We start from the raw sequence: 15,340 nt of genomic DNA on the forward strand, positions 1-15,340 counted from the left end.
AAACCCAAATCCAAGTCTGATAAATATTGAGAATTTGAGCATGCACAAGTTTATGGCTACATTAGGCAATGGGTAGATGATCATGTCCTTAGCCACATTTGTGATGAGATACACGCACGAACCTTGTGGGATACTTGAATCCTTGTATGTTTGGAAAACAATAACAAGAAGTTATTTTTTATTAAGAAGTTAATAAGTTTGAAATACAAGGAATGGTGCACCATTATCAATCACTTAAGTGAATTTAAAGGTGTTATTCAACAATTGCATGTTATGGGTATAAAGTTTGATGATGAAATTCAAACACTTTGGTTGTAACATACTTTATTGGATTCTTGGGAGACATTTCAACTATCACTTTGTAACTCTGGTGTTATAACAATGGAAATAGTTAAAAGTGGTGTCATAAACAAAGAGATGAGGAGAAAATCTCAAGCTTTATCATCAAAATTTGAGATTTTGTTTGTTGAGAATAGGGGGAGGATTAAAAGCAAGGGTCCAAAAAATAGGCATAAAAGCTAAAGCAAGTCAAAAGAAAAGTATGAGGATATAAAGTGTTACTATTGTCACAAGTTAAGACATAAGAGAAAGTGTTTCCAATATAAGAGAGTTAAGAAAAATAACAATAAGAAGTGAAACAAAGATCATGAAAATAATGATCCTCTTACCTCCATTTCTTCTAGTATTTTGTCATTGTTTATGATGAGAATTTGATAAATTTGACATGCCATGAGACAAGTTGGATTATTGATAGTGGAGCTTCACTTCATGTGATATCAAAGAATGACTTCTTTACTTCTTACGCACCCGATGATTTTATGTCTTGAAAATGGATAACGATAGTTTGTCAAAATTTATTGGCATAAAAAATGTTTTCTTGGTAACCAACAATGCAACTAACTTAGTACTAAAAGATGTGAGACGTACTAAATGCTTGATTGTATTTGATGTCAGCGAGGAAGCTTGAGGACGAGGGTTATTGCAACATATTTGGTGACGGACAATGGAAACTCATTAAAGTCTCCTTAATTATGGCCCATGGTAAGAAATATAGTAGCTTATATGTGATGAAACCTAAACTTTATAAAAGTGTTATTAATGCGTTAAAAGAAGACCATATCACCTATTTATGACACGAGAGGCTTAATCACATGAGTGAGAAAGGTTTTAATTGTTTGGCCAAAAATAACTTGCTTTATGGAGTGAGTAATGCAAGGTTGAAAAAATGTGATTATTGTTTGGAGAAGAAGCAACATAGAGTTTCTTTCAAGAGTCATATTAGAGCTTGAGAAGATCCACATGAATGATAATAGTTCGAACATGTTTATCAAGGCTTTACTTAATGAAAAACTTGTTTCTTGTCGTTTGATTGCCGAAGATGGCAACCACCCCCACATAGTCTAGAGATGGAGATTTGTTGGGTTTCTCTTTTATGTGAAGGATGGCCCAAATTAGTTTGGATGCTTATATTTTTAAGTCTAAATTATATAGTGGTTTACTTAAGCCTTTTTTGGCCCACTTGCTACTTGGGTTATATATCTCCATGTTCTAGTGGATGGTAGAAAATAAGCCGAAAACTACTACAAAATTTCAATTCGTCGAGTGAGCAAACTTTAAGTGGTTGATCAGAGGTTAATTCGTGGTAAAATTAAGCCAAAATAGGTGTGCAAATAGAGGACACCTTGAAATTTATTCAAACAGAAGGATTGCGGACTGGTTCACCTTAACTTCCAATTTTAATGTGTGAACAATTGCCATGAATTTGTGCACTCATTGTGTCACCTTAAATAAGGTTTTTTATAAGCTCTTTTATTAAATTGGAGCTCTTGATGGACTCTTAGTGTCATAGTTTTTTCTCTTTATTTGATGGGGTTTTCCATATAAAAATTTTATTTGTTTTGTATGCAGTTGTGCTTTACAAGTTTTGAATATTTGTTAGACTTTTAATTTTCGATCTCCTCCAAAATTCAATTAATTGTGGGAGTTGGGTTTCTAACAATATGTTGCAATAAAAAAAATGACATCAATCCAACATCATAAAGTGATTGCCATAAAATGTTTTTCCTTGAAAAAATTCAGAATCAGTGTCGCTGGTTGTTCAACATTTAAAAAAAATCACAGTAGTGGACAAAATCGTTGATTCAATCAGTAGGGTTGCGCTTCATGGGTAGCCAAAAGGATCTTAATTTGGTAATCAATTTATTCTAGATTTTAGATGTTATAACATTATTTCAATGATAACTTCCAAAAGTAAGTCGACATTGTTTAGAGAATTCAGTTAGGTTTCAAACTAAAGAGATCTGTTAAATTTTGACTGACTAATTACTAATAAATTTTGTATGATGTTTGATCTTTTTTTTGTTTTTTGGCTGGAAGATGTTTGACCATTTTAGAGTTGGCATTTTACGCTGGTTTATATCAAGGTGTTCAGGCAAGATATCGAAGCAGTTCCCTTTAGCTATCATTAATTAGCAATTGGCAATATATTCATCAGAGACTCCAGTATGAATAGTTCCACGTCATTCGAATACAAAGGCCTCTATGCCACAAGTTCCTCGGCAAACAGCCCGGGCCAAAAACCAATTACAGTACACTAAACTCATCATCATCATGTAATCATTATGTTTCTTGAATAATGTCAAGAAGCACAACACAACAATAACCTGTCCTTGAAAAAAATATCAAGGCTTATGTACCCTGGGAGGAGAAGAGAGGCAGAGCACAAACAATTGTTGCGTCTTCGAAAATGGTCCCTCATCAAAAGTGTCGTGCCGTGTGTAGGCTGTAGCTAATTAATTAACTATATCCTATCACAGTTTGGCAAACCCCGGCGCCAGTCCATGACAACCAAGGTAGCGGCGCTGTGGGCAAGCGCTCCGGCGACAACGAAGACGTGGAAAATCTGGTGGCTGTGCCCTGCAATATCAAATGCTCCCGGCATCCATCGCTCGGGCACCCTACGTACATAGAAACCTGCGCCTATAGCGTATAAGACTCCCATGACGAGCTCATAGCCGACGGCCACGAGAATCTGGGGGTGGTCCCAGAAGAGAACCATGGCATGGGCCGCCGGAATCAGGCCGGAGAAGCCCATGGTGAGAAAAAGTGAGGCCCGGAAGGAGCGAAACCGGGGAGAAGAGAGACCGGGTGCGAGGAGGGTGGTGATGGCGAGGAGGCCGAAGAATGAAATGGAGGTGAGGTAAAGGAGCCGGGCGTGTGGATTGCAGAAGAAGGCGTAGTAGATGGGAGCGAAGAAGGAGGAGACAATCATTAGGGAAATGCCGACGTAGTCGAGGCGCCAGAAGAAGAAGTTGAACCGTTTGGAATGGCAAGCGAAGAGGTGGGAGATGGAGCTGCAAAAAAAGCAGCCCATGGCGCCCGCGAGGAACACAAACCAGGGCCATTGAGGAATTGTAGAAGAGTCACCGTATCTATCCATATCTAGCATTGATGAAGGCGAAACGTGTCCTACCTGTGAATCCTGCAAAGTTAAATGTAAGTATTTAGCTCAGCTGACAATCCCTTGAGAAGCTAGCTAGCCTATAGATTAGGGATATTGTAGTTACTCCTTGAAAAAAAAATAAACAAATAAATAATATTAGGTCAATAAGCCATGTGGAAAACACAGAAAGAAGGCAAAAGACAATTGTAGTAAGCATCACAAACAAAATTTCAGTTACACCACCCTGTATCTGACAAATAAGAAGCAGCATTTTTCTCCTATAGCATTTTGTTCAATGCTAGATTGAAAAAAAAAAAAAAGAAATTATTTCAGATAGCATGTGAACAGTTTGTGCACTAACCTGGAGTAGATTGAGAAAGAAATTTTTTTGGTTCAGGTAAAATTATATTTAATTTCCCAATCAAGACTTAATATCTAGAAGTTGTTCAAATCAAATACAGTTGAGATATGAAAGGACCAGGCTGACATCTTGATTGGTTTTTAAACTTCATTTCCTCATGTTCTATAATTCTTTTCCTTTTGATTATTGTTAAATTTATAATTTACAATTTTGTAATTCTTTAATGCACTGTACTTGAACATAATCACCCTCCAGGAACTCGATATTAAATGAAACGATAGTATGAAACTCTTATTTACTTGTTGACTGAAATTTTAATTCCTTAACTTGTGATTGCATTAGATCTGGAAGACCTTCATTCTTCTTCTACTTCACACAAATCAAATGAACAGAGAAACAAAAGGGTTTCCCACTAGTGGCAACCGCACTTACCCATAGATTTCTAAGAAGCCAAACGACCAGAACTTGAGCTTATGATGCAGCCCAAATATTTTAAAAACACAAAAAAAGACCCAAGTTCAAATTATCATTAACCAAAGAAGACCAAATGAACCCCAACTTGTGGAAGCTTCTTAAGTTAGGTGGGTGTTCTATTATTTAAGTATTGAGTGGATTCGGTGCTAATTGTGTGATTGTACTTAATTTAAGTATTGAGTGAGTGATTGTATCTAATTTCTTAATTTTTTTAAATGTGTGGTCTCTAATACATTTTGTAAGCTAAAAATAGCTCATTTGGTTGCACTTGTAAGACATCCAATCTTGAATCAAAATATATTTATATTCTTAGCACTTCTCTTTGAGAATTGCTTTTCTCTTTTCTCTTTGTGAGAATGTAAATTAGAACGAAATCTAGCAAGCTGCTGCGTCAATTGATATCAAAATCTTCCAAGTGAAGCTTTCCTAGTTACTACTTCAACACCACCAAGGTATTTCCATCACCACCCCTATCACCTTACTTTCATTTTTAGTATTTTTACAAATTATCACTATCTCCAAAAAGAAAAGGGAAAAAAAAACAAAGAAACCCCGCATTTCCTACTATTTCTACTATTCCCATCTTGAAACCAAACTCACTGCCACTAACCTTTCCAAACACTTCCATCCTAGCCTCTACCCTCTACTATCCAAGTCCAATATCTACCAAAATCAAAACCCAACAACTACCTTACCATATCATATGTCAAGTCCAAACAAAATCTTACATATACTTTGGAGTCTTCTTGGCCTTTTCCTTAAGAGTAAAAAAAAAAAAGTGTCAATTTTTTTTCTTATTGTTTGGGAGAATTTTGTTTCTTATTTGGAAAAAAAAAAAAAAAGAGAAGAAAAAAAAGGCCAAAAAAAAAAAGAAAGTAAAGAGAAAAATAATGTCAGGTGAAGAAACCAGCCAAATGTTTGGACAAAGGAATCAATAGATGCACTTGAAGGAAGATTGTAGAATATGGAAGCAATGCTTACAACCTTGACTCAACAATTCCAACACTTCTTTGGTAAACTAAACAATAACTTCCGACAAGAGAGACATGACGAAGCTAATTCTCATCAGAATCTCAAGCTATATAGGAACCAACTTTTTCAAGATGAAGATTCGAGCGAAGAACAAGAAAATCCAATTTCACCAGTAAATAACCGAAGGCCTCGAGAAAATGACTATCGTATGAAGATTGAAATCCTACAATTTGATGGTCTATTCGTGATCGAAGAATTTCTCGATTGGCCAAAGTAGAAAAGTTCTTTGATTATTGGGGAACAAAAGAACACCTAAAGGTCAAGTTGGTGGCCTATAGACTCAAAGGAGATGTGTTAGCTTGGTGGGACCAGTTACAATCAGCAAGGATTCGACAAGGCAAAAACAAAGTTCGAACTTGACGTCAAATGAGACAATTGATGGTCAAGCACTTCCTTCCCCTAGATTGCGAGCAAGCACTTTTTAGTCCTTATCAACATCGTCGGCAAGCCTACCGAACAGTACATGAGTATGTTGCTGAATTTCACAAACTTGATGCCCGTGTTGACATATGTGAATCTGAAAATCAAAAGATTTCAAGATTCTTTGATGGACTCCGTGACAACATTCAAGACAATGTGTTTAAGAAGTCACATAGTACTTTGTTTAGTGCCATTCAGCTTGCTTTGAAAATTGAAGCACAACTCAGCAAAATGGGAACCTGGAACCCAATGCTATCACAATCTTCAAGACACGATGTGCAGTTAGTCAACGGGTATGTGATCTTATCATTGATAGCAAAAATAGTGAGAAAATAGTGTACAAGACCATGGTGGATAAATTACAGTTACCAACTCAACCACACCCATCTCCGTATCGTATTTGGGTGGATCAAGGATGTGGGAGAAACAAAAGTAACAGAGCAGTGTTGTATTCTTTTCTCAATATACAAAGATGAGGTATTATGCGATGTTGATATGGATGCTTGTCACATGTTACTAAGTCGTCCATGGCAGTTCAATTTAAATACCGCGCACAATGGAAAAAATAATACATACACGTTCTACAGAGACAACGTGAAGATTATTCTTACCCTAATGAGACAGCCAAACGGTCCAGCCTGTTCAAAGGTCAAAACCAACCTCATTTTAGTGCCGAAAGAAGCTTTTATCTCTTAAAATGTACCAGATCTAGTTCGGCCTCTACTAGCATAATTCAATGATATTATTCCCGATGAGTTACCTATCGGAATCCCTCCACTTAGGGATATTTAGCACCATATCAATCTTGTCCCTAGAACAAGATTACCCAACTTGCCACACTATTGCATGAGTCCCAAAGAATATGCGATTTTGCATGAACAAGTCAAAGATCTTCTTAACAAAGGCATGGTTCGAGAAAGCATGAGTTTAGTTGTCAGACTCAACACTTCTAACTCCAAAGAAAGATGGAAGTTGGAGAATGTGTGTAGATAGTCGGCCATCAACAAGATTACGGTGCAATATCGATTCCCTATTCCTCGATTAGATGACATGCTTGACAAATTGGGATGATCAAAATTATTTTTCAAAATTGATTTACAGAGTGGGTACCATCAAAGTAGTATCCATCCTGATGATGAATGGAAGACAGCATTCAAAACTCATGAAGGGTTATATAAGTGGCTAGTCATAACTTTTGGTTTGTCCAACGCTCCAAGTACTTTTATAAGGCTAATGAATTAGGTATTCCAACCTTTCATTTGGAAGTTTGTTGTTGTATACTTTGATGATATCTTGATCTATAGCCATAGTGAGGAAGAACACCTTCTACATTTGAAGGAAGTCTTTAAAGCGTTACGGGTAAATAAGTCGTATGCCAACCTAAAGAAATGCAACTTTATGACAAATAGCCTAATTTTCTTGGGATTTGTTATAAGTTTTGAGGGAATCAAAATCGATCAAGAAAAAGTGAAAGCTATTCGAGAATGGCCCACACTGAAGACAATTAACGATATTCAGAGTTTTCATGGCCTTGCAACTTTTTACAGGCGGTTTGTGAAGGACTCCAATACCATAGTTGCACAACTTACTGACTATTTGAAGCAGAAACAATTCGTTTGGACGGAGGCAGCAGAACAAAGTTTTGTAATTTTGAAGGAGAAACTTACAAATGCACCTGTCCTGGCACTTCTAGACTTTGACAAACTTTTTGAAGTCAATTGTAACGCTTCTGGGTAGGAGTTGGAGTAATTCTATCTTAAGAAATGAAGCCAATAGCATTTTTTAGCGAAAAACTCAACAACACAAGGAAGAAGTGGTCAACATATGAGCAAAAATTGTATGCACTTTGCAACAGTAGGAATCATACCTAGTAAAAAAGGAATTTATCCTTAACACAGCAGGCTCTCAAGTATCTCAACAATTCTTCCAAGGTCAATTGAATGCATGCTCGATGGATTGCTTATATCTAGAGATTTACTTTCTCACTCCGACACAACTTAGGCCAGTTGAACAAAGTCACAGATGCATTGAGCCGTCGAGTTTTGTTATTGATAGCAGTTCAAAAGGAAATAATTGGTTTTGATTATTTGAAGGATCTATATGCAGACGATGAAGATTTCAAAGAAAAATGGCAGCAGTGCATTATCGAGGTTGTAGGTAAACATCAAATACATGACAGTTTTCTATTCTTTGAAAATCGTTTATGTATTCCTCGAGTATCTCTCAAAGAACACATTATTCAAGAGTTACACGCTGGCGGACTAGGAGGGCACATAGGGCGAGACAAGACCATTTCATTGGTTAAAGCTCGATACTTTTGGCCACATCTCAAGCGTGATGTCGAGAAGTTCAAGCATTGTTGTACATACCAGACTGCAAAGGCACAAACTCATAATACTGGGTTTTACATGCCACTTCCTATTCTTAATGCCCCTTGGGAAGATTTGTCCATGGATTTCATTCTGGGATTACCGCAAACACAAAGAGGTTTAAACTCTATCTTTGTTGTGGTAGATCGTTTTTCTAAGATGACTCATTTTATTCCCTACAAGAAAACTTCATATGCTACCTACATTGCTCAACTATTCTTTCAGGAGATTGTTCGGTTACATGGATTGTCAAAAACAATAGTTTTTAATCGCGACAACAAATTTCTTAGTCATTTTTGGCGTACTTTGTTGAAAAAACTTGATAGACTTTACAGTTCATCAGCACCTATCATCCACAAACAGATGGGTAAACTAAGGTTACCAATCGCACACTAGGCAATATTTTGTGATGTTTGATCAAAGAAAACCCAAGACAGTGGGACAATGTCCTACCACAAGCTAAATTTGCCTACAATAACATGCCAAATCTTTCTAGTGGCAAGTCTCCATTTGAAGTTGTTTATATTCGTCCTCCATTGCATACTCTAGATTTGATTCCCTTACCAAAACTACTTGGAATGAGTATCATTGCTGATCATTTGATCAATAAGGTGACCAACGTCTATAGAGAAGTCAAGAAGAAGTTAGAACAATCCGCTGCAAAGTACATGACCAACGCTAACAAGCATAAAAGGTTTAAATCTTTCGATGTAGGCGATTATGTCATGGTTCATTTGTGTAGAGAATGACTTCCTACCGGGGAATACAATAAGCTTAAGAAGAAGAAGATTGGTCATTTTCGCATCCTCCAAAAGATTAATGATAATGCTTATATCATTGATCTATCATAAAGTTATACAATTTCTAAGACTTTCAATGTTCAAGACTTGTACGAGTACCATGGTCTACAACCAATACCTTAACTAACTCGAGTACAAGTTGTTTTCAAAAGGGGGAGAATTGATGCAGCCCAAATATTTTGAAAACACAAAAAAAAAGGCCCAAGTACAAATTAGCATTAGCTAAAGAAGACCAAATGAAGCCCAACTTGTGGAAGCTTCTTAAGTTAGGTGGGTGTTCGATTATTTAAGTATTGAGTGTATTTAGTGCTTCCATTATTTAAGTATTGAGTGGGTTTAGTGCTAATTATGTGGTCATCCTTAATTTAAATATTGAGTGGGTGGTTGTACCTAATTTCCTAGTTTTTTTTTTAAAAGTGTGGTTTCTAATACCATTTATAAGCTATAAATAACTCATTTGGTTGCACTTGTAAGGCATCCAATTTTGAATCAAAATACATTTGTATTCTTAACACTTATCTTTGAGAATTGTTTTTTTTTTTTCTTTTCTCTTTGTAAGAACCCAAGTTAGGGCAAAATCTAACAAGCCGTTGCGTTAATTGCTCTGATATCTATTGACACAACGGTTTGTTAAATTTCACTCTAACTTACATTCTCACAAAAAGAAGAACAATTCTTAAAGATAAGTGCTAAGAATACACATATATTTTGATTCAAGATTGGATGCCTTACAAAATGAGCTATTTATGCAACCGAATGAACTATTTATAGCTTACAAAATGTATTAAAGACCACACTTTTTAAAAAAATAAAGAAATTAGATACAACCGCCCACTCAATACTTAAATTAAGGACAACCACATAATTAGCACTAAACCCACTCAATACTTAAATAATGAAAGCACTAAATCCACTCAATACTTAAATAATGGAACACCCACCTAATTTAAGAAGCTTCCACAAGTTGGACTTCATTTGTTCATCTTTGGTTGATACTAATTTGGACTTGGACATTTGAATTAGACTACTAGGGAGTGTGCAATATAGTTGCACGAGCAACTAAAGTGGAAGATAAAAACACAGAGAAGGATTTGGTGTAAAAGTGCAAGATAAAAGCAGAGTGCTCATCTTCCTTTAAGATCCGAGTAAAAAACAAAGTATGAAGTATCTGTCTGAAAATGTTTTTGTACACATTTTAAACAATTGTTATTGCAAGGATAAAATGGATAAATACATTTTCAGACCCTCATTGAAGATAACATTCTTGAATGAAAAATTATGATTCAAAAAACTAAATATGAAGAATTTTAATACCCTACTACTAGATATATTTTTACTAGAATAGCGATAGGTATACCATAAGAGGGGGCAAAATGAGGTGTCGACACTGTGAAATAAGAAATTTTCCATTGCATGAGTTTTTGAACCCACAAAGGTAAATCTGATATTTCACTATGATTGGCAGCACCCTATTTGGCTTTCTCATCTTGGTACGTTTATTTATTTTTTTCCAGAAAAATCATTCAACAGTATATGGTATGCATAATCAACCAAACTGAAATATGTAGTTCAGCTGTCAGTAGGAGTGAATAAAAATTCGGATAAATAGAATTAATTAAATTAAAATGACTGAAATTATCGATTGGGTCCAATTATTTTTGTGTTACTGTACGGTTCAATTTTTTTTCTTGAACTTTTCGATTACTTCACTTTTTCGTCATCTTTACTTGGTTAACTTGGATCTAGACCCTCACTTCATCATCTTCATAGTCGTCTTAACTCAAAAATTATTTCTCTGTTGTCTTTGACCCTCTTCTCCACCCCTCTCTGCCTCTCCTTACTCACACAAAGCAAGCACTCCTTTCTTCCTTTCCAATCCTCAACAACACAAAGCACTGAAGTGGCCTGACTTTAACCTTTAGTCATTAAGTTATTAAATTTAACATTATAACATTTTTCATTAAATTTCTTCCTCTTTTCAAGTTCCTAGAAATGATAAAATTAAATGCATGCATCAATTTGTAGGTGGGAAGTTGGAAGGCATCAGACTGGAAAATGAGAGAGCCTAGGCACCATTGATGAAATCAAAGATATGCATGTCGCCGTCGTACATGCAACGCACAAATAATATGTAATTGTGTGTACGCAATAGCCGTCACGTGATAATCACGCGCAACCTACATTAATCTAATAATCACACCACGTGGTAGGGCTCAGTGGCCATCCAACCAAATTCTCAGCCGTAACCTGTCGCTTCAGAGTAGTCATTTCACGCCAGGCCATGGTGATGGAGAAGAACAAGAAAACGATAAAAGAAAAATAATTTATATTCAAATTTTAAAATAGAATAAAAACGTACAGAAAAATATCTTAATCATAAATGAGGTAACTTCTGATGATTACCAAATTAAAAATATTAATAACTATAATTATTTAAATTTATCTATCACACTATTCTCAAAATTCAAAAATATACTTCTATAAGTCCCGACGAAAATAAAAAGATACTTGTCTCATTATTTTTTATCTAAATCATATTTTATATATATAAATTCTGTGGAAATTACCTTTTTGACACTATCCTTGTTCGTTTTTGACAAGAAGAGAGAGAATAAGATCAAACCTGGAAGAAAGGATCGGAGCCATTGGTGCCGGTCGACTTTCTCGCCGTCATCCTCATCGTCATCAACGGTGTCTGAAACGCAGGTCTAACGACGGGCCACACCTCAGGAATGAATTCCTCAACTAACGAGACAAGATGCGGGAAGCCGGAAAAATTACGTACCTGAAGAAAATCGCAAATATGCCATCAATCTTCGTCCTCTCCAACGAGCTCAACACCGTCAATATAAAAAAGATCAGAAACCCCGCCAAATGCCTGCAACGGCCAATCACCGAATCGGAAAATAAATTCACTAAAGAATTATTAATTGAGATCGACAGATGAATGAAACGGAGATTTGATGAACCATAGATGACTCACGTCCAGATATTGAGCGTCTCGTTGTGCAAAGCGAAGACGCTGAGAAGCGTATCCTTCAAAGGCCATTCGCACCGGTAATACTTCAATATAAACTCGTTATCCTTCAGATACTCAGGTAACTCCTCGAACCTCACTAAGCGCCTCTGCGATCTCTTCTCCTTCGCGGTTCCGTTCTCTTCCGAGTCAACTCGGTCCCCACGACCGAGGTTCTGCCCTCTCCGTTTCATCTTCGCCGGCATTTCCCCTCGTTTTCCGGCGAGATCCTTCACCCTGATCTTCACCTCCGTCTCCGTCTCCAAATCAACGGAGTTCCATGCAGCGGGTGAGATATTTATAGCTAGCTAGCGATCAGAGTGTCACCGGATTACATAGAAAATAAGAAAAAAATTAAAAAGAATAGCCAACTTTCAGAATCTAAGTAGCTCGACTAAAGAATTGTCAAAGTCGGTGGACAAGAATTATTCCCACTCACTAGACAGCCAATTAAGAATTTACGCGTAAAAGAGAGTTATTGGCTGAAGAAAAAGTTATTTCCCGGAGATTTTTTCCTCCTTTGCGCCTTCTAGTTTCAAACTTTCAAATTTGGCGGAAGGAGCCGTGTGAACCAACGAGTTTGGTTGGTAAACGATTAATGAACATGTATAGTTTAAGTTAATTATTATTTATTTATTAAACAAATTAAGTTAAAAGAAAAAAAAATATTTCTTTTTTCATTAAACAAAATGAATAAAGATATTTACCTTATGAATGTATTAAAAGAATTTAACAAATGAGTTTGACATAAACATAAAAATTATATATAAACGAACTAAACTCATGTATTTTACAAAACTCATATTTGATTGGAATTATTTTTCATAAAAAAATATTATATCAATGAAAAAAATTTCATGGTACAACATATTGAAACATATTTTGACGTATTTTTCATAAAAAAATTACAATTAGAGAGGAGGTGAGAATTGTTTTCCATGAAATTGGAGAATATTTTTTTTTTTCATATTTTTTCAATCAAACACACCCTAATTTTAACACATTCATATATGTAAACAAGTAAAGTCCGAGTAGAACCTAATTCAGCTCAATTCCCCGTTTACACCAACAAAAAAATTTCAAAAAGAGAAACAAATTTTTAATAATTATAAATATTTTATATTAACAAAAAAATATTTTTAAATTACATAAAACATATTTTAATTACAAATATATATCTAATAATATAATAAAATTTTAAAAATAAATAAAATGAGATTGAGAAGAGAGTGAATGGCCTAGATTTGTTTGTATAGTGAGGGTAAAAATGCCCACGCAAGATCTAATGTTTAATCCTACTCCCCCCCTATATTTTAAGATTAATTATATTGTTAGTCTCTTAATTTTGTATTTCACAACAAATTAATTTTCATATTTTAATTTTTATCATCACAACTATTAAATATTATTTTTTATTAAATTCAATTCTTTTTTAGTTTTTTTTGTCAAATTCTAATAAATAAAACAAATATAGTATACATTAATATAAACCTCAAAATCACTTGATTGTGGAGTGTGTATTAATTTTAACATTAAGTAAATTTTTAGTTTATATTAATATATATATCGTGCCAATTTTTATTAACAAAATTTGATAAAAAAAATCAATAAATGTACTAAATTATAACCAAAATTAAAATTTAATAATTACAGAGATAAAAATTAATACATAATAACTAACTTATTATAAAGTGTAAAGTTTAGAGACTATTTTAAACTCAACTAGCTTTATCTCATATTTAATAAAATATTAAATATAATATTACAATATTAAAAATAATACCATATTTTAAAACCTCTACAAAAACACAAACTTGAATCGTTCTGTAGACTGGGCGTCATGATGTCAAGGAGACAAGATTTGTTGCGAGTTTAATCTACATTGCTCAAGGAGCTTACTGAATGGAGTCAAAAAGATCAAAATATCATCGTCTAAAATATAAATTTGTAAGGAATGCCAGTGTCTTTGCATCTCCCCTCTCTCTCTTCTCATGGCCGCGATGCGACCGTCAAACGTTGTTGCCTTCACCTTACTGACCGTTGATGCATTCAGGGGCGGAGCCAAAAGATATTTTCAATGAGGGCAAAATTTATTTAAAGAAAAAAATAATAAATAATATAAATATATTAAAAATTAGTATAAACCACAAAGCCAATCAAAATTTTCTCATCATTAATGGAGGGCCAAGGCCCAGTAAGGGCCAAATTAATGGAGGGCCAAGGTTAATGGAGGCCCAAGGCCCAGTGTGGGCCAAATTAATGGAGGACAAAGGCCCAGTGAGGGCCATGGCCTGCACTGGGCCTATGCTGGCTCCGCCCCTGAATGCATCCTCAGACAATCGGTGGGGCGACAAGGCGATAGTAATGAGGCGACGAGGTGAAAGTAGCAACAATCAGCGATAGCATCACGACAATGGGAAGGCAGAGAAGAGAGAGGCGAAGATAATGACATTCCTTGTAAATTTATATTTTGAACGAGGGCATTTTAATTTTTTTTTTATCCCATTTGATAAACTCCACGGGCAATGTGGCACGGCCTGTGTTGCGTCACTCACGTGCAAAGCGTACTATAATGCTGAAATCATTTCTATTTACATGAAAGGGATCCTACTTCTTTTATCGTAGCAATCAAACCCCATCCCTTACTTTGGAAGGAAGGAAGGAAGGAATATATTTGCCTTTTCTAGAAGGGCAAAACGGCGTCATGGCCTCGTACAAAGTCAACAATTGGACCTCTTTCCAAATATAACATTTGTTTAGTTTCCTTCTCTGGAAAATAGAAATGGGCCAACCAACTCATATCCTATGAATATGACTGAATTAAATGGGCCGGGTATCCGCTTGGATTAAACTACATGGGCCTAAGGAAATTAAGGTGGTCGACGAGGCCGTTCCTTAACTCGCACTTAGTACATTAGTAAGTACTACTCATTTCGTAGCTTCTTTCTTTTCTAGCTTTTATTAGTTTCTTAATGCTAAAAAGGGAAGTTTTAGGACTTAAACAGTAACTAACAAGCCCACTGACAGCTTACTGGTTTTGCTGTTTATAAGCTATTCTTTTAGTTTATAAATTATGTTACTTATCCTAAAATTTAAGAATTTAAATATTATTGAATTTATAAGCTATTTTAGTAACTTGTTCCAAAACTCATCTCCCAACATTTTCAAATAAGCTAGCTTATTGTATTAACCAAGTAAATTATGAAATTGCCTCCACACAATTCAAATATTTACACTCTCTTATCCTCTCTCATCTTCTTCTCCATGGCCGATTGTTCATCACCACCTCCAAACCCATCTCCTTCTCCACACAATTCAAATGTTTAATCACCTCCTCCATAGTTGATTGTTCATTACCACCTCCAGCCCAACGCCGTCATTGTCATTGTCATTGTCATTGTCGGCTAGATTTCCTCCTATCGCATC

General features: G+C 35.4%; 1 protein-coding gene across 2 annotated transcripts; it reads right to left on the reverse strand.

Annotated features, from left to right (window-relative positions):
- Positions 1 to 2,437: 2,437 nt before the first annotated feature.
- On the reverse strand, positions 2,438 to 12,321 carry LOC127796079 (heptahelical transmembrane protein 2). 2 transcript variants are annotated; one of them, XM_052328142.1, is made up of 4 exons: positions 11,882 to 12,321; positions 11,684 to 11,776; positions 11,522 to 11,606; positions 2,438 to 3,481 (listed from the first exon to the last, which is right to left on the reverse strand). In XM_052328142.1, the coding sequence occupies exons 1-4, from the start codon at positions 12,118 to 12,120 to the stop codon at positions 2,801 to 2,803; spliced, it is 1,098 nt and encodes a 365-aa protein (XP_052184102.1). In that variant the 5' UTR covers positions 12,121 to 12,321; the 3' UTR covers positions 2,438 to 2,800. The 2 variants fall into 2 exon arrangements, with proteins under 2 accessions (XP_052184102.1, XP_052184103.1); XM_052328143.1 differs by lacking the exon at positions 11,684 to 11,776 and having other exon boundaries at positions 11,522 to 11,683; positions 11,882 to 12,084.
- Between the last annotated feature and the right edge of the window lie 3,019 nt (positions 12,322 to 15,340).

The sequence above is a fragment of the Diospyros lotus genome, chromosome 2 (genome assembly GCF_014633365.1).
Source record: "Diospyros lotus cultivar Yz01 chromosome 2, ASM1463336v1, whole genome shotgun sequence".
In the NCBI taxonomy this organism is placed as follows: Eukaryota; Viridiplantae; Streptophyta; class Magnoliopsida; order Ericales; family Ebenaceae; genus Diospyros; species Diospyros lotus.